At 39.7% G+C, this 22,543-nt stretch overlaps 2 protein-coding genes across 2 annotated transcripts in view; one reads left to right on the forward strand and one right to left on the reverse strand.

Annotated features, from left to right (window-relative positions):
- Coq3 (ubiquinone biosynthesis protein COQ3, mitochondrial) overlaps nt 1–4,580 on the forward strand; it is a 39,638-nt gene extending 35,058 nt beyond the window's left edge. Inside the window, exon 6 of the mRNA XM_067136499.2 lies at nt 4,378–4,580. Within this exon, the coding sequence (XP_066992600.2) occupies nt 4,378–4,511 (134 nt within the window). The 3' untranslated portion in view covers nt 4,512–4,580. The remainder of the gene's footprint in view (nt 1–4,377) is intronic.
- LOC136857322 (SET domain-containing protein SmydA-8) overlaps nt 1–22,543 on the reverse strand; it is a 143,659-nt gene that overhangs the window by 107,792 nt on the left and 13,324 nt on the right. Inside the window, exon 2 of the mRNA XM_067135912.2 lies at nt 10,021–10,359. Coding sequence (XP_066992013.2) covers nt 10,021–10,359 — 339 coding nt within the window. The remainder of the gene's footprint in view (nt 1–10,020; nt 10,360–22,543) is intronic.

The raw sequence follows: 22,543 nt of genomic DNA on the forward strand, positions 1-22,543 counted from the left end.
TAAATACTGGGAGATAAGTTTCCCATCCTTACATCACCGAAAATCTCCCATTTGTTAATGCAACATTACACTACTAGTGTTATAAAGAAAACTAAGATCTGTCCCATTTCAGTACAGGTTTAATGAAGAGAAAATCATGAGATAGTATTTTATTTTATATGAGGTAGTATTTCATTTTGTATTTATGACTATGGGATCTTTCTGATGAACACTTTCTGGTTTGGAAGCATAACATTATATTGAATTTTTTTTAACGTTGTTATTGTAGGAAACACTTTTTTTTTTATTTGGTAGCTGTAGTGTGCAAGCACTTGTCAAGGTAGCTTGCATACCTTCCATGTTGCAAGAGTGGTCATTGGTGTTTGTTTTTATCTTCTGAAAAATCAAGCAGAAAAGTCAAATTTATACTTCAAATGTAAAATCTTAATTCATTCCTTATCAGTAGCCGTAGTTCATGAAAAAAGCAATGGCGAACTACCTCACTCCTCGTCTTGCCTAGTGCGCCTAATTTTGGCGCCGCAATCGGTTTTTGCAGTTTCCCTATAACCACATAACCTTTGGCGGTACTCTTTGAGGATCCAACCAGCCTCTAGGCTGATGACCTAACAGACAGACTGCCATAGATCAGCAAATGTGTTGTCATAGAGCACAACTCTTGAGATGAGCTTTTTATTTCAAATTTTCATTTCTATTTACTTTTGTTCATATTCATTAACAATGAATTTAAGGAGGTGGCCTCAGAGACATGTGACAGCCTGACAAGGACTTTGTTAATATGAAGCAAAGGGAGATTTTGGCAAAAACTCTTATCTGTGAGACAGGCATGTAAAATATTTAAGTGATGAAAACAAATGAGGTCAACCCAATGGTTTTAATTCTGTTATGTATAAATCTATTTTATTTCAAAGCTCTTTATATAGCTTGTCTGGATTAGTCATGTAATTTCTGTAACTTCCATCAAAAATATAATTTATACATTTCCAGTGCACAGTGAAGACATTTTTATAAGTACAACAATTTACTGGACATATTTTATTTCATGATGTTTTTTCTATATTGAGATGAGATTAATGAAAATGGTATTTGTTATATTTTGATTAAATTTTTAACTTAGTGCTGATACCTGCTAACTAACTGTTTGTGTACATACTTCAGTTGGCCAATTGTGTAATGCCATTGCTATACACCCTTTATTTTTGTAAATGGATTTTTCACAAATTCTTTTAAATTGTAAGTTAGATGCAATGTAAGTGTTCTTAATTGCACAACTTGAGAGCATTTTACAGGTGCGACTGCCAATTTTGTACTTTTGTACTTGTACAATTTTTCTCTTAGTTTTAAGTGATTCCCCATTATTTTTTTTTGCAAATTTCTGTCATTCACCATTCTTTTTGCAATTTTGTACAAGACCGCAATATATTGCAAGACATTATACATCAATTGATTGTTTCAGTATCAATGTATCAAATGCGATCCATTGCAGGACATCATCCACCATTCGATCTGGTAGAAACAGTCAATATATTTCAATACCGATTAGTGATAGCTTGCATTTCAAGATGTAGAAATTGACTCCTACACTATCTAGCAATTTTACTACATTTATGTACATGTTCCATCACTCAGTATGTTATTGAAACCTTTTAGGGCCAGGAGTGTATATTAGATATTCAGGCTTTTTCTGATTTCTTTAACCATTCATTCATTTTATTTATTTTTTCATGTGTAAATATATTTGGGTGTAATGTATCAAATGATGCCCAGGATTGAAGCCTAATATTTTGAATATTTTCAGTGAATTTTTTGTATAATTGTTCTTATTGGAACAGTTTTCCTTATTGCATGTAGTAATTAATCAAAAATAATTAGACATTTTGTATATTATTTCTTTTATGTTGTGCTGGTACTCATCATTGTCATCATCACCATCATCGGTTCTCCACTTCAGCAGGCCGGGTTTGAGAATGAACAATATCTCCTCCATAATTTTCTCTCCTGCCACCACTTGTCTCCCATTCCAGACTCCTTTTTTTTTTTTTTGCGCTTGCTTCATTCCATCCATCTCTTGGCCTGCATCTAGGTCTTTTTTTGTTTTTTTTTGTTTTTTTGTTAGGGGCTTTACGTCGCACCGACACAGAGAAGTCTTATGGCGACGATGGGATAGAAAAGGCCTAGGAGTTGGAAGGAAGCGGCCGTGGCCTTAATTAAGATACAGCCCCAGCATTTGCCTGGTGTGAAAATGGGAAACCACGGAAAACCATTCTCAGGGCTGCCGATAGTGGGATTCGAACCTACTATCTCCCGGATGCAAGCTCACAGCCGCGCGCCTCTACACGCACGGCCAACTCGCCCGGTCTAGGTCTTTTTATAGATATGGAAAATATGCTTTGGGTTTTCAGATTGATACCATCCTCATAAGGTGGCATAACCATTTTAACCTTGACTCCTTTCCAGAATGTCAAGTACACTTCGTTACAGCCCTAGTTGGAGGTGGACTGATCCATTTCTAATTCTGTCCCATCCGCAGTGTTGCCAACTTAGCGGATTTTCCGCTAAATTTGGCGGAATTAGAAGACTGTCGGCGGAGAAATATACCATTTAGCGGACAGCGGATTTTTTTTGGCGGAATTCTAGATTTATTATAGCAGAATTTAGCGTTTTATCCATTTTACTTTTTTAAAATTTGTACTCCAGTCTGTCTCTGAGCGATTCCGTGTTTCTTGTCAGGAGCTAGCAGTCACATGAGGAAAACATGTTATTTGATTTGATGTTATGAGATCGTGGTATCATAAATTTGTAATGCGTGGGGAAAGGGTACTTATCTCTTAGTTGACGAATGACGACAGATAATTAAACTGTGAGAGAGTAGTTATATTTATGCTATGAAGGAAGACCGTATAATGAACTGGCCTGTTCTGTGTGTGGCCCTTGAGGTAGGGGATTCACCTAGTTTGTACCCGGCACTAAAACGCCTACAAGTTTTAGCTCGCCGACTCTCAGGCAGGGGGTTAATCCCAGTGAAACTCACAGATCAGATGAGTGCAGACATTTACTTTTATTATCATTATTATCATTATTATTATTATTATTATTATTATTATTATTATTTTATCGATTTTGGCCAGCTGTGGACCACGTAAATAACTCCTCTTGATTTAAATTTTCTTTGGCGCCAGTACTCCTTCATCCTCCTGCTTGTTGCTTATTTCCTCTCAGCCGTCCATTGTTGTTTCTTCTTGGTCGCTGTTTCTGGCTCTAGGAAGACTTTAAATGTGTATAACTTTTTTCTGAAGGTGGTTCTATTGTGGATGTCTTGATGTTTGATGTTCATATCTTGCAAATCTTTCTTCGTGTTAACAAACTATTTTTCATAAGAGTTGCCTTTCCTATTGGGCTTATTGAAGTGGTTAAAGATTTTCTTAGCAAGTCTGTCATCAGGCATTCATGAAATATGTCCAAAAAATTTAACTCTTCGCTTTCGAATGACATCTGAAATTATTATTATTATTATTATTATTATTATTATTATTATTATTATTATTATTATTATTATTGCTCATTATTTGAGATCGGATTTCTTGGCGGAATTTTAGCGGATTTTTAGTAGTATTTAGCGGATCTTGAAAATATAAGTTGGCAACACTGCCCATCCGGTCTTTTGTATGCAGTGCTTGAAGAACTTCATGTCTGTTGCTTGTATCTGTATGTTATCCCTTCTTGTCAGGGTAGCAGCTTCTAGTCCATAAGTTAGGTTGAGAAGCAGGTAGGGTTTATACAATAAAACTTTAGCAACCTGGGGAAAGCTTTTGTCTCTTAGATGCTATGTTTTCTACAATTTTACCTCTTCAGAAGAGCCTGTCTATGGAAAATTCTAGGCATATCCCATTAAACTCAAAACAGCTTACTGTCTGAATATAAAGGCATTATTCATATTATAAAGCATTACTTTCTCCAAGTACTAAATTTTACCGTGAATTTCTGAACTATACCCCTCCATGACTCAAGCAGTTAGTTGTCACCCTTTCACTACTGTGTCTCAGATTTATTTGTGCTTGTCAAAGTGGAAGTTTGTCAGCTTTTCTACAGTATATCCAGTTCCGCCATTACTTTCATGTTAATAGAACATAATCATTCACCATCACCTGAGAGGTTTATATCAGGATCACCATTTAGCGTGGGCATTGGTCAGAGTAATTGTGTTGTTGTTTTCTTAAACCATCTATTCTGTGATACTGTGTAGTTTAATGTTTTATAAATAATTCTATTTCGTATATAAAGAAAATATTTTCCATATACTAGAGCTCAATATTTATTCGTACTTTAAACTAAAATTTTGCAAGCAAATAAATATATATAATTTTTCTTTTTTTTTTTTAGATGACTGCAGAACTATACTAGTTCATGGGATGAGATGCAATCCTTTAACTGGTCAGTGGTCATGGACAAAATATGCACCATTAACTTACGCATTACATGCAGTGAAGAAAGCATCTACACAGGCCCAATCTTAATATGTTTTTGCTTGCCCCTTCATTTCCTCAATAAAGTATTTTAAAAATTGTTTTTAGGATAATCGTTGTGTGCAGTGTTTACATTCCTCACCCCTGAAGTATTACGAGGGACATGTTTATACTAAGATGCAAGGAAAAGTAAGTTGTGGTACATCCACCTTATCAGCTTTTAGTACCCAGAAAATGTTGCCTTCCATATTCTTGATGAATTACTTACAATATTTCTAAAATGTTGTTCATATACTTACATGAACTCTTGTTATTGTGGGGTTGCCTCTGTGCTTCAACTTTACTATTGTGAATAGTTCTAGAGAGGACTACATTGTACCAGGATCTTGTGCTTTTTACAATGCTTAAGATACAACACGAGTCTGTTCTCTATGATCATAGTTTGTGATCTTCATTCAGTTGAGCACATTATACGTGGTGAAGAAGTTAGTTACTCCTTTCCTCAGAGGCAGAGATCATTACATGAATGTATAGGTTTCTGTGTCCAGTGATGACTGCATATTATGACTTTACAATAGAAAAGCTTTTGTTACGTCCTCCTGTTCAGTACATGTATCCATCTTTTGATGGAATGATTTTTAATGGGCCTTTCTATGGGGTCACCAGCTTCAGGGATCCTTGCATATATTTACATCGATCATTTAGAACATTCTTACACTATTGGTAAGATCACCGGTATTAAACATTGCTACGTGGATGACACTTTTGCTATTTTAGACTCTCATATCACTAATAGAAACACAGTACTTGAACTTCTCGGCTCCATTGACCCACACATAAAATTCACCATAGAGTCAGAAAACAGTAATGCCCTTAATTACCTTGATTTGACGATTATGAGCAACCACAACAATGCTTTGTCTTTTAACCCTTATAGGACCAGCTGACGATATATCGTCAGTGACAGTCCTTGCAAGGAAGACCAGTGGAATAAAAGGATATCTGTAGGCCAAATATTTTAACACATGAATAATATAATGCTATATTAAGTGTCTTGAAGATCTTTTGGGACTGTTGAATTAAAGTTTGATTGAGTATGAGAATCAAAGCACGAAATTAACACCAATAAGTACAGTGCAGCACATCTAATGAAGAGCGCCACCTTGCGCTTGCCAGCTCACGCTAACCTTAACGTGCGCCACCTCGCGCTTGCCAGCCCGCGCTAATCTTATCGCCAAGCTGTGCAGTCTGCTGTTGCCGTTTCAACATAAGCCACATGTGGCGGCAAGTAACGTAGTGCACTCTTCTCAATTTTATCGTTCGTTTGTTTGTTTGGTTCCTTATTTACGGTATCTCCTTTCCAGAAATCTGATAAATCTAACAAGTCATCATCAAAGTTCTTGTCGAGCTCTGTCTACAATTCAAAACTTGTCATACGTTTACGAGAAACACTCATTATTTACAAAGGAAAGGAGATACCATAAATTAGCAAACAAACAAATGATAATACTGAGAAGAGTGCACTAGGCGTATGGCTTTTAGTGCCGGGAGTGTTCGAGGACATGTTCGGCTCGCCAGGTGCAGGTCTTTCAATTTGACTCCCTTAGGCGACCTGCGTATCATGATGGGGATGAGATGATGATGATGATGAAGACGACACATACACCCAGCCCCCGTGCCAGAGAAATTAACCAGTGATGGTTAAAATTCCCAACCCTGCTGGGAATCGAACCTGGGTCCCCTGCAACCAAAGGCCAGCATGCTAACCGTTTAGCCATGGAGCCATGCACTACGTTATTTGCCGCCTCACGTCATAAGATTATTATTATTATTATTATTATTATTATTATTATTATTATTATTATTATTATTATTATTATTATTATTATTAATCTTTATCTAGCTGAAGAACTGTGTGTACCAAATGCCAAGAAGGATGCCATGGTGTATGCATTGTGAAACATATTTGTAAATAAGTTTTTGTAACTGTGGAAAACAATTGGAAACGTTTTAAAACATTGTTGGGTCAGTGTCAGTGTGTTATATTGTAGGAGTGTATTGGTGTTATTCGGGGTTCTGGCTTTGTATCTACGAAGTGTTGGCAAACAATTTGTGCTTACTGCTGTGTTAGACTGCAGATCAAGTTGACAATAACGATATTTTGTTAATTAATTTCAATCCGAACTCCAAAAAAAATTGTGATAATACGGAAAATGAAGTATGGAACATAAATAATACATTTGCCATGTATAAATTTTGCTTAGACTAGAAGCTACAGATACTTCATTTCAACATTTTAAAAATAATTTTAGTGTATATAAAATATTCTTTATTTTAAAATATTAAATTGGTTCAAACTGCCTCCGGTTACATCTCATAAGAAAAAGGGTTGTTTTCTCAAGATTTTGAAAAAAGAATCATGAAGAAACGTGTATTACAGACTAAGTTATAGGTTTCTGAAAGGAAATGTAAAAATATGCCTCAAACGCCTTGGTCTTTTTTGCCATACCATGTGCTAAACAGCTGGTCTTCTTAGGCGCGCCCTCCTTGAATATACCCGGTCCTACAGGAAATCCACCCATACTATCAACATCATTCAACAAACTTCTCTGCACCTAGACACACATAAGAAAGCAGCCTACAATAGTACGGTATTAAAACCCCATGGTGCAACAGCCCCAAAGGGCTATGGCCTACCAAGCGACCGCTGCTCAGCCCGAAGGCCTGCAGATTACAAGGTGGTGTGTGGTCAGCACAACGAATCCTCTCGCCACCTCACCGTCGGATAGCTCCTCAATTGTAATCATGTAGGCTGAGTGGACCTTGAACCAGCCCAGGTAAAAATCCCTGACCTGGCCAGGAATTGAACCCGGGGCCTCTGGGTAAGAGGCAGGAATGCTACCCCTACACCACAGGGCCAGCTCTCAGATCATTAAATATTCCATTATCTCACAAAAATTACAAGAAATAAACAAACACCATTTGCATTAAAGCAGAATGCAACGGTTTCAGCAGAGCCTTTGTCAGTAGAATCATTAATAGATACAAAAGTACCAGGCAAATGCAGGGGCTGTACCTTAATTAAGGCCACTGCTGCTTCCTTCCACTTACAGGCTTTTCGTATTCCATTGTCGCCATAAGACTTATCTGTGTTGGTGCGATGTAAAACAAATTGTAAAAAACAAAAAATTATACATGAGCAGACCCAAGACCACCCTAGTAAAAAAAAAACATAAGATTAAAATAGCATTTAGAACCTCCTGTACTAACTCCAGACTAATTTTCAGTTCACATACTATCAACGATAATAATAGATTCATGACCTCTAGAGTTTACAAATTAGAATGCCAATCCTGCAGATCGACTTATGTTGGACAAACAGGCCGCAATTTTGAATAAGGTGCACTGAACATCGCAATGCTCTTAGATATAATCACTTTTTAGCTATGAGTGAGCATCATAAAGAATCTAGTCACGAATACACAACAGTTGATCAAGATCCGAAGATCCTACATTATAAGCAAAAAGGCCCGTTGCTTGATATTCTCGAGATCATCCACGTCAACATAGACCAATTTAGGAACCCTTCCCACAATTTGAGTGAGGTTAACAAAAAAATGAATACATTTCTCGAAATGCTCATTCCATTTATTTGCCACCAATTTTATAATAAGAATGAACACCACTTCCAGCTCTTCAACTCAACATCGTCCCTCCCCCTCCTCTTTCCCACCCGCATAGCGCCTCCCTCCCTTACTCCCTCCACTCTTTCCTCCAACCATACAAACATAGCTGAGCCAGCCACATACATGACTAGTTGAAACAAGACCTCCAAACCAACAAGGTTAGGCCGTTCGAGAGGGCAAATATTTAATATGTGTGTCACGCATTTCATTTCATTTCATTTCTTGCTTCTTAATGCCACTATTTTCCACTATTTGAGTCACACAATGCTCTACCTGGCCTTTGTTTCACTTATCTCATGTTCACTAGCTTCTGTTGCCCTCCAGACTGTATGAGCATGTGGTCTGTCCCCACGGTGTATGGAGGCAACATGTCTGCCTGTCCCCCAGCAGCCCTGGGTTCAATTCCCGGCCAGGTCAGGGGTTTTTAATTGTAATGATTAATATCCCTGGCCTGGGGACTGGGTGTTTGTGTCATCCTTAATGTTCCTTTCCTCACATACAACACTCTACACTTCCGCCATTCCACTTTACACGCAGGTTCATATCATATGGTGCCAGTAGGGTCAAAAGATCCACAAGGGTTGATGCCCCGGACAAATAGCATTAAAAAAAAAAAAAAAAAAAAGATGAGCATGTGACATATTGAAGATGGACTGTTCCAACTTTATCATTAGAATTCGCCATAGGTAGGGCTACATCCTCACACACGCGCAGATAGCCTATAGGATGTCAACTCGAAAGACCTGCACCAGGCTTCTTCGAAGGCCGCACACTGTTCTTCTTGGTTCATTGAGGCTCCTTGGACCACATGGTTCCTAACTCTGATGAGCTTTCTTCTTAGCCCAGTATTCCTTCATCTTTGCACTGTGGGTTGCTTTCCTTTCCTGAGTCCACTTCAATCCCACTCCGGGATGCAGTGTTTTAGCCGTCAGCGACTGGAGAGTATCGGATGTTCTGATCAGCATTCTAAATTTATCACTATTGAATATACGTTTGGGATCAATTTTTAAAAATTCTAGGTCTTTTTTGAACCATTATTATTTGTGATTTTATCCTCATTTTAGAGTGACATAAAACACTTTTAGACATAGAGGTTTCCAACCTTGTCACAACCTTGTTTGTTTTAGATTTATCATCATGTCTCAGTTGGATTTTATATACTCTTTCCCATTGGTTTTAATGATACTCCTTCAGCATCAATTCATGTAGCTTTTAATAAATTTTTTCAATGAAGATGGCTCAAAATGAGACGAAACATGTTTGATTAGAAATCACTGCATCAAAAGATGAATACATGTATTGAACAGGAGGATATAACAAAAGCTTTTCTATTATAAAGTAAACATTGTCAATACAGAATGGTACTAGTATCTTGTATTGCAAATTATGAGTTCCATAGTGTGTGATGATGAGGTAAGGTGTCGGCTAATAGTCTGTTCCTGTCAAATAACACCAAGGCTTATCACTCCCATCCAACGGACAAATTACATATGAGACCTGCGCCTCTGGTATGGACAAATTTCCATTTAAATCTTTCAAGTGGCTGTTTCACGAGTTATAATCAATTGGATCGCCAACCTTTGTAGGGAGACGACATCCTAAGAAGAACTGGCTAAATGCTTATGATATATTAATGGTTTGTTTGAATTTCCTTGACTGTCCTGTTCTCAGTAGCATATTGTGTTGCACATAATAATGGGTTGTTCGAAGATGGTATCGACGTTCACAAACTTTGAAATGAATTGACTCATAAATTCTTAACATTCAATATTTTTGATTGCCCTGTTAACAAAGTATAATTTTACTTTCCTTAATTTTTTCCAGTTATTCTGAAAAAGAAATTAATTAATGATTATTGGCTAAATGATAGTTACCTGTGGATCTTGGCAACGAAGACAGTTACATGCAAAGTGCTTGATGAAGGCAAGATTGTGTCGACGAGCCTGGGTACTCCAGAGCAGTGGAGTGTAACTGTTGGTGAGCTCTACTCCTGCTGGCACAAATACTGCAGTTCGTACCACTAGCCTGTTGTCCTCATCATAACCATGTTGTGTATTGGGAGTGCACTGATGATTGAGCAGCGACCCTAAAGGGTAGAGTCCTCTTAAACTGGTGCTCGCACGGAATGCATTAGAGTCCAAAGTGCAGCAGGCTCGTTTCAAGAAGCATTCTTCTGTAGGGGATAGGGTTACTTCGTTCTTGATGTACTCTACCTACACAGTAAGAAAAAGATTATTGATTTCTTACAGCATTTTGCAGTTTTTCATGCACTCATTCAACGTGAGAAGTAGAGATGAGTGCTTATTCATAGTAAAAATAGAGTTAAAGAATTATTCTCAAGCTCTATTAGCGTCAATATTCCATATGGTAAAATACATTTTTTATTTTCTTTTTTTGAAAACGTGAGTTTTACATCTAACCCATAAACCTTGTACATAAATAATTTTGAAAGAAATATCTGCATTAAATAAATAGAATTGCTACATTGATTACTGTTCTGGAAATTAATAAATAATTATAGATTTTGACAGCATATGGATTATAGAAGAAGCAATGGTATTCTCATTGGCAGTGAAGGCAGAGGCAGAGACTGTTGATATGGACCTGATGAAAGAGCCAACCTACCAACAGAGGTTGCTACAGCTGCAACCTGCTGGCTTCTGGGAAGGGCAGGGATCCTCACAGGATAAGAACCCACTCTGACATATACAGGCAGTCATCTAAGAAGCTCTAAGCATGAGCTTATGGAGGAAATGGTTGAGGACATGGCAATGTAGAGGACAAATATTCACATTAGCAATCCCGCTTGTTTTTGTATAAGGTTAACAGCCCAAATATATAAAAAAGCATTTGTTACAAAAATGTGAAATACTGGAGGAAACTGGACAGATTTGATTATGACGGCCAAGCAACGACTGAGGACCCTAGCAACATGTAGAAAAGAGTGGCTAACTCTGGTGGTCAACCAAGATTGGGGCTCTCCACGGCCTGAACGTTGAGAAAGTGAAGAAATGAATTCTTTATGAAGACCAAAAATACACATTCCACCCACTTAATGTGCCAAAATTTGGATAATACAATAAAAAATATAAATGTTACATAGGTTAAATTGTGTCTTAATTTCAGCCAGTTTAATAACTAAGCGTCATGATTGTTATAATACACTAATGGGCTTGGAAATTGATATACCCGTAAGAAGTCATCCTTTTGCAACAGAATCAAAATACTGAGCGAGTGCGGTTATAGTTACACGTCTATGAGCTTACATTTTCGAGAGATAGTGGGTTCGAACCCCACTGTTGGCAATCCTGAGGATGGTTTTCCATAGTTTCCCATTTTCACACAAGGGTTGAACCGTAATTAAGGCTACAGATGCTTCTTTCCCACTCCTAGCCCTTTCCTATCCCATCATCGCCATAAGACCTATCTGTCGGTGAGACATAAAGCAAATTGTAAACAAAATCAAAGTTACATAGTTAGTACCAGTGATAAAGTGTAATTGATTAAAGTGAAGCTGCAGAAACTTCACTCCAACACATGGTATATAGGGCAGTAGTTGTCATTATCCAGTGCATAAAAGAACCGTTAAAAAAAATTATAAACTCAGAATTGTATGTGTTAAAAGATAGAAAACTATATCACGGCATAGATTCAAGTCAAATATCACCACCTGGATCCATTTGAACTGGGTCAGAATGCAGGAATCCAGATGTTGAGTTCATCATATTGCTAGGCATGCTAATAGTGCATCTTTACTGTTACATGCAGTGTGCAAACATGGATATGCACGTTGTTGGTCACGTAGATCAGGCAGTGGTCCCACCAGACAGATAAGATCATCATATACGCTGGTGTGAAGTGGCAGATATTGGAACCTGGTCCAGAGAAATCCTGCAGTCTGCATTTGCTGATTATGAATGTACCTGCTAAGGATATTTATTCTCAGCTACATTGAACCATCTTGGCATACCAGGAGTCGGAGTGGCTAGTTACCCATACTCCCAACAATCTGAGGGTTATTAAGAAGACAACTGCCATGTGGTGGTCCTCTTTACGGTCTTCACAGAGAGAGTCTGTAGTTTTTTGTAGGCTGAGGTTAGGTCATGGAAGATCTACGTACTCTTACCTCCTTAAGAGGGAAGTCCGTTCAGTGTGTTCTTGTGATGCTGAATTCACCATGACTCACATCTTTACAGAATGTGCCAAACTTTCTGGCCTAATACGGAACCTCAGCCTGCAGGAAACTCTCAAACTCATACTAGCCTTCTGTAGTGTTAGGAACTTAATTTCAACTTTTAGTCTTCAGCCTTCTTTAGTCTTAACGTTCTCACTTCAGAAGGCTGAAGATGACTTTAAATAATGTTGAAACTCAAGTTCCAAAAATGGAGTAATTCGTGGTAAAAACTACATCTGAAACCCATCATTATGAGTAAATACCACAACATCTGTGTTACAACCATTAAAAGTTGTATTTCATTTTCACTTAATTTGTTCAGAGAGAATGTTTAACTAGTTTTACTTCCTATAAAATAAAAAAAATAAAAAAAATATCACCACCATCACATCTCGGCAAGAACATCACCATTTGAGACTGGGAGTTAAAGATAAAGCATTCTCTGTGAGTTTGTGTTTGATCCCTGTGTATTGTGCTGTCCACCTTCAATGGTACAGTGAACATCGTAATTGGACACAGAAATGGTGACGCATTGTTTTCTCTGATGAGTCCCGCTTCAATCTTAATGCAGATGATGGTTGGATAAGGTTTGATGTCACGGAGGCCAACACGATAATCTAGTGCTGATTTTCTTCAACATACATCCCAGACATGAGATGTTATGGTTTGGGGTGCCATCAGTTGCTTCTCCTGATCATATCTTGTGTTTGTTGAAAGCACGAAGACAGCATGGTGAAATGTCAGTGAGGTTCTGCGGCCCATTTCGTGCCCTTTTTGCATACCATAAAACACCAGATTATATTAAGTAGCAAGATAATATTCATGCCCATACAGTACCACACTATCGGCTCTACGAGGTGCTGATATCATTCCTTAACCTTCAAGATCACACCTGCGATGGCCATCCAAACTCCTGCACCACGATCTACTTGTACAGTTGCAGGAAGAATGTTGAATGTGCCTCAAGACACTGTCGGGAAGCTGTATGAGTGAATGCCTCAGTGCATTGCTGCCTGTATGGTACCCCATATTGAATGGTGCTTTGCAGATGTTAAATAAGGCATACTCTTTGCATGAAGGACGTAACAGTGATAAGTAGGGCTCGGAAGTTGAGGAAAATTCCTTTTTTTCTCAAGTGTCTGGGTCATTGTAGGCTAGAAAATGGTGCGTTTAATTTGTCTTTTTTTTTTTTGGCATTTTATGGCTTATTGATCCTTTTATGGTCTTTTTTAGGTCTTACTGGCAGGTTTTTTTTTTTTTTTTGCAACTTCACCCTTTCTTGACTATATTTTTACTGCCCATTCTCAGTTCGAGTTATCATTAGTTCATTTATCACCTCTTAAAAATCTTTTCTCTTGTAAAGGCATATATTTGAACCATATCTGAAAAGAGACGAAATGAACTGAAAAATGAAACTACTACTTGAAAAAGCCAGGGGTATCAAATTATGTGCAATATAAGTGAAATATTGAAAGGAGAAAATTTTGATATGAATGTTTTTGAAGAGGAAGATCATACCTGCTTCAAGAATGAACCCTTAACATTCGTTACTGAAGAGAGAAGTTTCTCGATGTTTTGCAACGTGCTATCTGAAAACCAATGATCCTTTACATCGTAGAACCTGGAGATGACTATTGTGATATACTGCAAAGCCAACTGAGGTAAGGTTTCTGAATTCCAATTTCTGTAACCCTAGTGTGGTTAAACCAAATATGATTCCAGCTACACTAATTTAAATTTCCAGGATATCCATTCTAGGTAGAAAAGTATTTCATTCTAAATTCTGCAAGTACTTTTTTTTTTAACTAACACGGAATTGCTTTTTTTAAATTATGTTAATCTAAAAATATATCCTGTCTAAAAGAAGTGTTCCACTCATATATTTTAGCAGTGTATGTTGCATATACCACCAGAATATTGCATTTGGCTGGGCTGAGTGGCTCAGACGGTTAAGGCGCTGGCCTTCTAACCCCAACTTGGCAGGTTCGATCCTGGCTCAGTCCGGTGGTATTTGAAGGTGCTCAAATACAACAGCCCCGTGTCGGTAGATTTATTGGCACGTTAAAGAACTCCTGCGGGACTAAATTCCGGCACCTCGGCGTCTCCGAAGACCTTAAAAGTAGTTAGTGGAAAGTAAAGCAAATAACATTATTATTATTAATATTGCATTTTCAAACATAATATTTCTTCATTAAATATTTAATTAAAACTAAAATTATGAATTAATTTGGATCGCATTTTTATGCCCATTTTGCCAGTTTATATGCCATTTATTTTATATTTTTGATCTTTTTTTAGGCAATTTATAAGTCTTCAACTTCCAAGCCCTACTGTCGGATTTTTTATTATGGACACTCGAGTTTAGGCTTTAATTACAAACGAACCAATAGGCCTATTGAAATTCGAGTTATACCAATATTTTCCTTGTTTAATTCTACATTAGCGTATATAAGACGCATTGTTTTCAACGTTCATTAAATATTTTTTATTTGTGGTTGTAATAAATATTGCCCGGGTTTTTGGCTTCTTCTCTACGAAGCGCTCACTTAGGAATATATACAAGGAGAAGGACTTGTCTGATTCTAATTAAATTTGTATATGTTATAACCACATGTATTTGTAGTGTAATACTCAAGTTACAATTTTTTTCAACCACCCTGAAAAAAGTTCTTATCATTTTTCTAACGCAACTCTTTCTCAGCCCAGGATAAACGTACAGCAGCAAACTTGGGCTTGTTTTGACGCACTCAGTCATGGTTATCAGAAACTACAACAACTGTAACCGTACAGTGTGGTATCGAATTTATGAAGAGTAATATTGAAAGGAGGTTTTGTGTACGCCGGACCGTGCGATTAACAGCAGGCCGGGTGGTGAAAACGGGCGCAGTGTTGTCGCGTTCAGTAGTAATCACGCGCGCAACGAACACAGCTCTTCGTTTACTTTCAACCTTTAATTTTATTTCCTCTTATAAATTCCACTTCCCATCACCTTTTCTCATAAGGACTTTGGACCTTCAACGGCAGGTTTAAAAATGGTTAACTTCCTAATTTAGAAATATCACACTGTACAATTTTCACAAGAGTTATTTTTATTATTATTTACATATATTTACGGTATTTAATTCTATCAATTTTCTTCGTCTGAAAAATCACTTTGCTCCGAAGAATCGGTGCTGCTCTCATTCATGTTGCTTATGACTGGCTCGAAATAAGGGACATTTGCACACAGTCCATCTTTTTTTTTTTTTTTTTTCCCAGTAGTGGTCTTCAATTTTCTTCGCGTGTTTAATACATTGTTTCCAGAGTTCAGGGGTCACGGTACGTAAGGCTTCTCGGCATAAAGCGTAAATTGCTTCCATACCTCTACCATTTTCTAATGTGTTAGCGATATTTGTTTTTGCTTATTTTCCCTTTTACGTAAGCACAAATGAGCTCGATTGGATTAAGCTCGCAATGGGCCACTGGTAACCAAATAATCTCTACGTCTGGTCGAAGTCGTTTAGTCAGTTGTTCCAGCTTCTTTACCGGCGTTTGAAACTAAGGCCTGGCAAGGACAATCAGCTCTGATTTAGTTAATTTGTTATAATCGTCAACTCCAGGTTGTAGTGAAATATTCTTTGACGTTATCCAATGTATAATTTCACGTTTCAGCCATGACATGTTCGGGTTTTTAGATTAAGGATCGATCCTCGTATGATATGGAGCTTGATCTATAACGACGGCCGAACTTTGAGGAAATAAACTCAGGACTTTCTTGAACCATTCTTCATAATGAGTCGAGTTCATCTCATTCTGGTAATCACCACTACTTTTCTTGCCATTAAAACAAAGTTCTGCACCGTCAAGAAATCGTTCTTCACTTCCGATACGTAAAATTATGACCTGGATGACGTATTTCCATCATTCTCCTTTGAAGCGGCTCCTACTCTCTTCACTGACGACAGCGATAATCCAAGACAATCTGCCACCTTCTGGTACACAGGGAACCTCTTGTCCCCTACTTTTTCCCCTCACATTGAAAGAAAAAATAGCACTCGAAATCATTGCAAACCGGGCGAGTTGGCCATACGGTTACGAACGCGCAGCTGTGAGCTCGCATCCGGGAGATAGTGGGTTCGAACCTCACTGAGGGCAGCCCTGAAGATGGTTTTCCGTGGTTTCCCATTTTCACACCAGGAAAATGCTGGGGCTGTACCTTAATTAAGGCCACGGCCGCTTTCTTCCCATTCCTCGGCCTTTCCTCTCCCATCGCCGCCATAAGACTTATCTATGTTGGTGCGACGTAAAGCAAATTAAAAAAAATCATTGCAAGTTCACCCTCTGATAACGGCGGTCTCGGAGGCATCTTGAAGTGACGTGGTCAACATGCAGAACATAGGAAAACTGAAAATAGCTTCCGGACAAACCAAGGTCACGGGCATTCCGTTTCACAACTGCCCGGGGCGAGTGTACTTTGTTCGTTGCGCGCGTGATTACTACTGAACGCGGCAACACTGCGCCCAATTTCACCACCCGGCCTGCTGTTAATCGCACTGTCCGGCGTGGACAAAACCTCCCTTCAATATTACTCTTCATAAATTCGGTACCACTCTGTACGGTTACAGTTGTTGTAGTTTCTGATAACCATGACTGCGTGCTTCATAATAAGCCCAAGTTTTCTGCCGTACGTTTATCCTGGGCTGAGAAAAAGTTGCTTTAGAAAAATGATAAGAACTTTTTTCAGGGTGGTTGAAAAAAATTGTAACTTGAGTATTATACTATAAATGCATGTGGTTATAATATATACAAATTTCATTAGAATCAGACAAGTCGTTTTCCTCGTATATATTCCTAAGTGAGCGCTTCGTAGAGAAGAAGCCAAAAATCCGGGCAATATTCACTACAACCACAAATAAAAAATATTTAATGAACGTCGAAAACAATGCGTCTTATATACGCTAATGTAGAATTAAACAAGGAAAATATTGGTATAACTCAAATTTCCATAGGCCTATTGGTTCGTTTGTAATTAAAGCCTAAACTCGAGTGTCCATAATAAAAAATCCGACAGTAGTGATGAGCAATTGAATTAGAGACAGCTGCTGGTTTGGCAAAAAGATGCTGTGGTCAGCCTGATGAATGTAATAGTTTGGTATGGCACTTGATTGCGATGTTGTACTAGCTTTGTGAGTAACGTTTAAAAACAAGTAAAACGAGATCTTGGTGCATTTGATCGCAATCAGATTTTCTATACCAGAAATATTGGCATTTTGATTTCCAAAGTGGTCGTTCAGGCACTGGGCTTTCTACATCACACATGTTGAGTACACTATGAGTATGTGCATTCAGGCATAACCTCAACTGCCATGAATAACAACATGTTAATTACAGGGGTCACCATCACCTAGCTTGGATGATAAGAGCTGGTAGACAGGCCACAGTACAGCAGATCACTTGTGAATTGTGTGCTGGACAGCAAGAGAATATGAGCAGCAGTACCATGCAGAACCATCTCCTCACTATGGGGTACAGTATCTTCCAATCACCTGGGTATCTCTGCTCACTACACATGACAAGGCATGAAGATTGATATGGGCGAAGGAACAATGCCATTGGACTCTTGAAGCATGACAAAAGGTTGCATGGACAGATGAATTGAGGTACCAGTTGGTACAAGCTGATTGCAAGATACAAATGCATTGCAGGGCGCATAAGGAAATAGATCTTTCTTGCCAGCAGGTACAGTTCAGGCCAGTGGTGGTGGTATTCTTGTATGGTGACTGTGTACGTAGGATGAAATGGTAGTGATGGGCATCGCTCTCACTCGAGACTGACGTCACAGATCTCGAGACCTATTCTCCTGTGCTGTGATCTGTGTGTCGTTCCGGTAACTACGAGTGTAAGCTTGATAGTATATCACCAGTTATTGCATGAAATAACATTCTCATATGAAAACGTGTGTACTGATAAATTTTGTCAAAAGCCTCGAGAAGTATTGCATGTTCAACTACGAACCTCTTAATACTGTTAAGAAAAGTGGAAATAGAATGTCAGTATCTTAAACTGTTCACGAATTATTTGAGGTGAACATCTTAGCTGAATAATCCTGCATAATTTGTGAATAACTGTAGGCAGAATGTACACCTACACGAATACTAGAAGCGTGCCTTATTAGAACGTGAGACGGGGAAAGATGCGCCTCGCTGCATATACAACCACCATTACGCATGAGTGGAACGTGTAATCTAAAATGCCTGAGTTTGCTCCAATTCTTTGGGCAGGGTAGTGATGAACAATGCTCAAGAGACCGATTCTCTAGTGATGCGATCTGTGGACGTCCCAGTAACTAAGAGCGTAAGCTACGTGTGTGCCGATAAATTGTGTCAAAAGCCTAGAAAAGTACTGCACGTTCGACTATGAGCCCGTCAATGCCATTAACGAAAGTGAAAATACAATGTCAGTATCTTAAAGAACACCTTGAAAGACTAGAGACGGGAGGTTAATATTCACAGGACGTGTGCATTAGTATGTTCTGAAGAAATGATTAGTGTTTGAACCATGTCGGTCCTCAGGTTCAAGGTCCACATCGATATCGGCGCACCACCACCGATTAGTAAAATGTGCCTGCGGCTCTCGTCACTATAAACCGAAGATAATGGATCGGTGTGACTTGAGCAGACGTGCAGGATGCCTCGCAGACGTATGCGAGAACCGTGCCGTCAAATGAGTGAGTTTGAAAGAGGGCGGATTATTGGCACGAGAGAACGTGATGCATCCATCCGGGAAATTGCTACTCGTGTAGGACGAAGTGTGTCGGCAGTGCAACCGATATGTACAGAATGGTTCACAGAAGGCCGTAGAACGCGATGAGATGGGTCTGGTCGCACTCCCCAAGAAGATCGACACCTCATCCGAATGTCATCGCAGGACAGATCTGCGTCCTCCTCGACTTTGGCGGAACAGTGAAACACATCGTACACTATCAGGAGTGTCAGTCCGTCGCCGTTTATTACGGTCTGGGTTACCGGCGCGTCGTCCACTTCTCCGCCTACTTTTGATTAATATGCATAAATATGCTAGACTGCAGTGGTGTATGGAACGACGTCACTGGGGACAGGAATGGCAGCAGATAGTGTTTTCGGACGAATCCGGGTTCTGTTTCTTTGTAAATGATGGCAACATTTTGGTTCGCCGCAGACAGGGGGAGAGGCATCACATTGACTGAATTCGCACAAGACATACAGCGCCAACTCCAGGCCTTATGGTGTGGGGTGCTATTGGATACAAGCACAAATCACAGTTGGTGCGTGTCCAGGGCACTGTGACCAGTTTAACCTACGTGAATGACTTCCTGCGACCCGTAGCCATGCCCTTTCTGCACATCCCAGACGCCATATTTCATCAGGGCAATGCGCGACCACATGTTGCTGCACGAACACGCCATATTTCAGCAGAACAATGCGCGAACACATGTTGCTGCACGAACACGTGCCTTCTTGTTGTCACAGGATGCCAGAGTGTTGCCCTGGCCCGCCCGATCACCGGACCTGTCACCAATCGAAAATGTGTGGGATATGGTGAAACGAAGGGTGCGGCGAGTTGACCCAATGCCAACCACCAAAGATGAATTGTGGAACCAGGTGAATGCGGCATGGATGGCTATACCCCAGGACGCCATTTACGCGTCGATGCCATCACACATGGAGCAAGTTATCAGTGCCCATGGAGGATCCAGTGCCTACTAGGCAATAGGACATGCTGAACCTAGGTGAGTAAAATGCTAATAATTCCTGCAGAACATACTAATGAACATGTCCTGTTAATGTGAACTTCCTATCTCTAGTCTTTCAAAGTGTTCTGGTTTTTTATGAACATGAGTGTATTTGAGATGGACTTCTTAGCTGAATAACCCTGCATTAACTGTAGATAGGATGTACACCTACCTGGATACCTCGCAATTGTTGTCGACAGGATAGCTTCTTGTGATGCAGGCCGGCCCGAGGTGTTCTCTGTGAAGATTCCCCTTCAGCGATATTATGTGTTTCTAAGTGCCGGATCATCCCAGAAGTATTTTGCTGACGTATTTTACTTCTTTTGACTAAACAACACAGTGGCCTGTGCTATGTAGCTTCCTTTCAAAATAACCAACATCCACGACTTACGTTGCGTTTCGGACATCGTCTTAAAAGTTGTCGCGTACAATTAGACACATTTACACATTGCACCGTCATATACCGAAGTACCTAATTATGACGCGAATACATTGTAAGGAATTATTTCGTACGTCACCAAAATATAGGTAAACACGAGCAGTGGCCATATGATATTGAATGTGGGGTCTGATAACGATGTACAACTACCTGTACATTTTAGATTACACGTTCTACTCCTGCGTAATGGTGGTTGCATAAGCAACTAGGCGCGTCTTGGCCCGTCTCGAGTTCGAATAATGCACGTCTAGTATCCAGGTAGGTGTACCTACAGTAGCCATCAGTTTGTGTTCTTGCCACTGCATACAATGCCTGTCCTATACAATTATGTTATACCGCGTCAAAATAGACGTCGGTAGAAATGAACGCCCTAGTCGCTTGTTGACACGTACTTACGGAATGGAAAAGGCCCGTGGTTGGCTATTCGCATACTCGGCATACGACACGCTGTTCGCCACACAAATGTGAGGACAACTCTCTCGAGATCTCTCGAAATTTCTCGTGAGAAACAGTGCCTGCGCTAATCTAGAGAAATCTCGAGACCCCGTCCCAAACTGCCCATCACTACGTGAAAGAACCAAACATGGGACTTTCTTTCTAAATCTCGTTATAATGTAATTGCCGACTCGGGACTCCGAAGACTACCGAACTCCACGTTTAAGAGTAAGGGAACTTCATCTAGAAGGAAAATTCTTTATCTTCTTAATCCGTTTAGCATCCAGGATTGGTTTTTCTCCCAGACTCAGCTAGGGATCCCATCTCAACAGCCTCAAGGGCAGTGTCCTGGAGCGTGAGACGTTGGGTCGGGGATACAACTGGGAAGGAGGACCAGTACCTCACCCAGGCTGCCTCACCTGCTATGCTGAACAGGGGCCTTGTGTGGGGAAGGGATAGACATGGAAGAGGAAAGCAACCGGCCGAGGCCGTATGTTAGGTACCATCCGGGCATTTGACTGGCGGAGAAGTGAGAAACCAGGGAAAACTACTTCGAGGATGAATGGGGTGGGAATCGAACCCCCATATACTCAGTTGACCCCCAAAGGCTGAGTGGAACCCGTTCCAGCCCTCGTACCACATTTCAAATTTCATAGCAGAGCCGGGAATCGAACCCGGGCCTCCGGAGGTAGTGATTAATCACACTAACCACTACACCACAGAATCGGACCAGATAAGCTGCTACGTGACAAATTATGTGTGAATGTATTCTGATTTAGCAGCAATAAACATTATCATATTTTGTGTAACTGCTTCCGCTTCCGAGCGCCTCCAGTAGTAAAACCCTTGTAAGCTAGTTCCTGCTTTTAAAACTACGGACAACACGGAAATTGCTGGTTCATTGACTGTTTTGCTAATCATGTGTTCTTCGAACTTAACTGCAGTCTGAAAATTGTGCTTCCTTTGAAGTCTGCTCTACTCTCGATGAAATATAGGCAGGTACATTTAAAATAGTGCTTTGATATAAGGTAAGTTGTCTTAACGCTGAACAGTCGATTCTTCAGTGTCTCGCTTTCGTGCTGCCTTCATCTCTAGCGTAGGAGTTGTTCCCTATACATAAATCCCCTCCTCCCCCTTACTTCAAGGAAACACGCTCTAGGAAATGATACGTCATACTCATCACTATGTAAGAGGAGAAGTTTCTTACTGGCTGAAAGAATAGAATGCTTACGCTTGCGTATCTTTGCTACTTTGCTTTTGAACCCCTCGGGAGGTTTGGAAAATACCGAGCGATTGGCTGCGCCGTTTGGGTCACGGTAGCTAGAAGAGAGACGGTAGGTGTCACGATACGGATGCGCAGTAGACTGCCGTGGTCGTGATGTCACTGGACCGTCCCACCCATTACACTACGCATTGTTTTGCGCGTTAATATCAGTCTATTATACTCTTTGGTGTCGGTGTTTTCATTCTAAGCGGCGAAGTTCGGTGCATTGCTGTTCGTCTGTGGTCTGCACATTGTTTCTTTATTTTTTAATTACTTTCGAGGTTTCCGATTGTTTTTAAAGTCGTGAACTTTTGCGTATCATTCGTGAGTGAAGT

The sequence above is a fragment of the Anabrus simplex genome, chromosome 1, assembly GCF_040414725.1.
Source record: "Anabrus simplex isolate iqAnaSimp1 chromosome 1, ASM4041472v1, whole genome shotgun sequence".
NCBI classification, from domain to species: domain Eukaryota; kingdom Metazoa; phylum Arthropoda; class Insecta; order Orthoptera; family Tettigoniidae; genus Anabrus; species Anabrus simplex.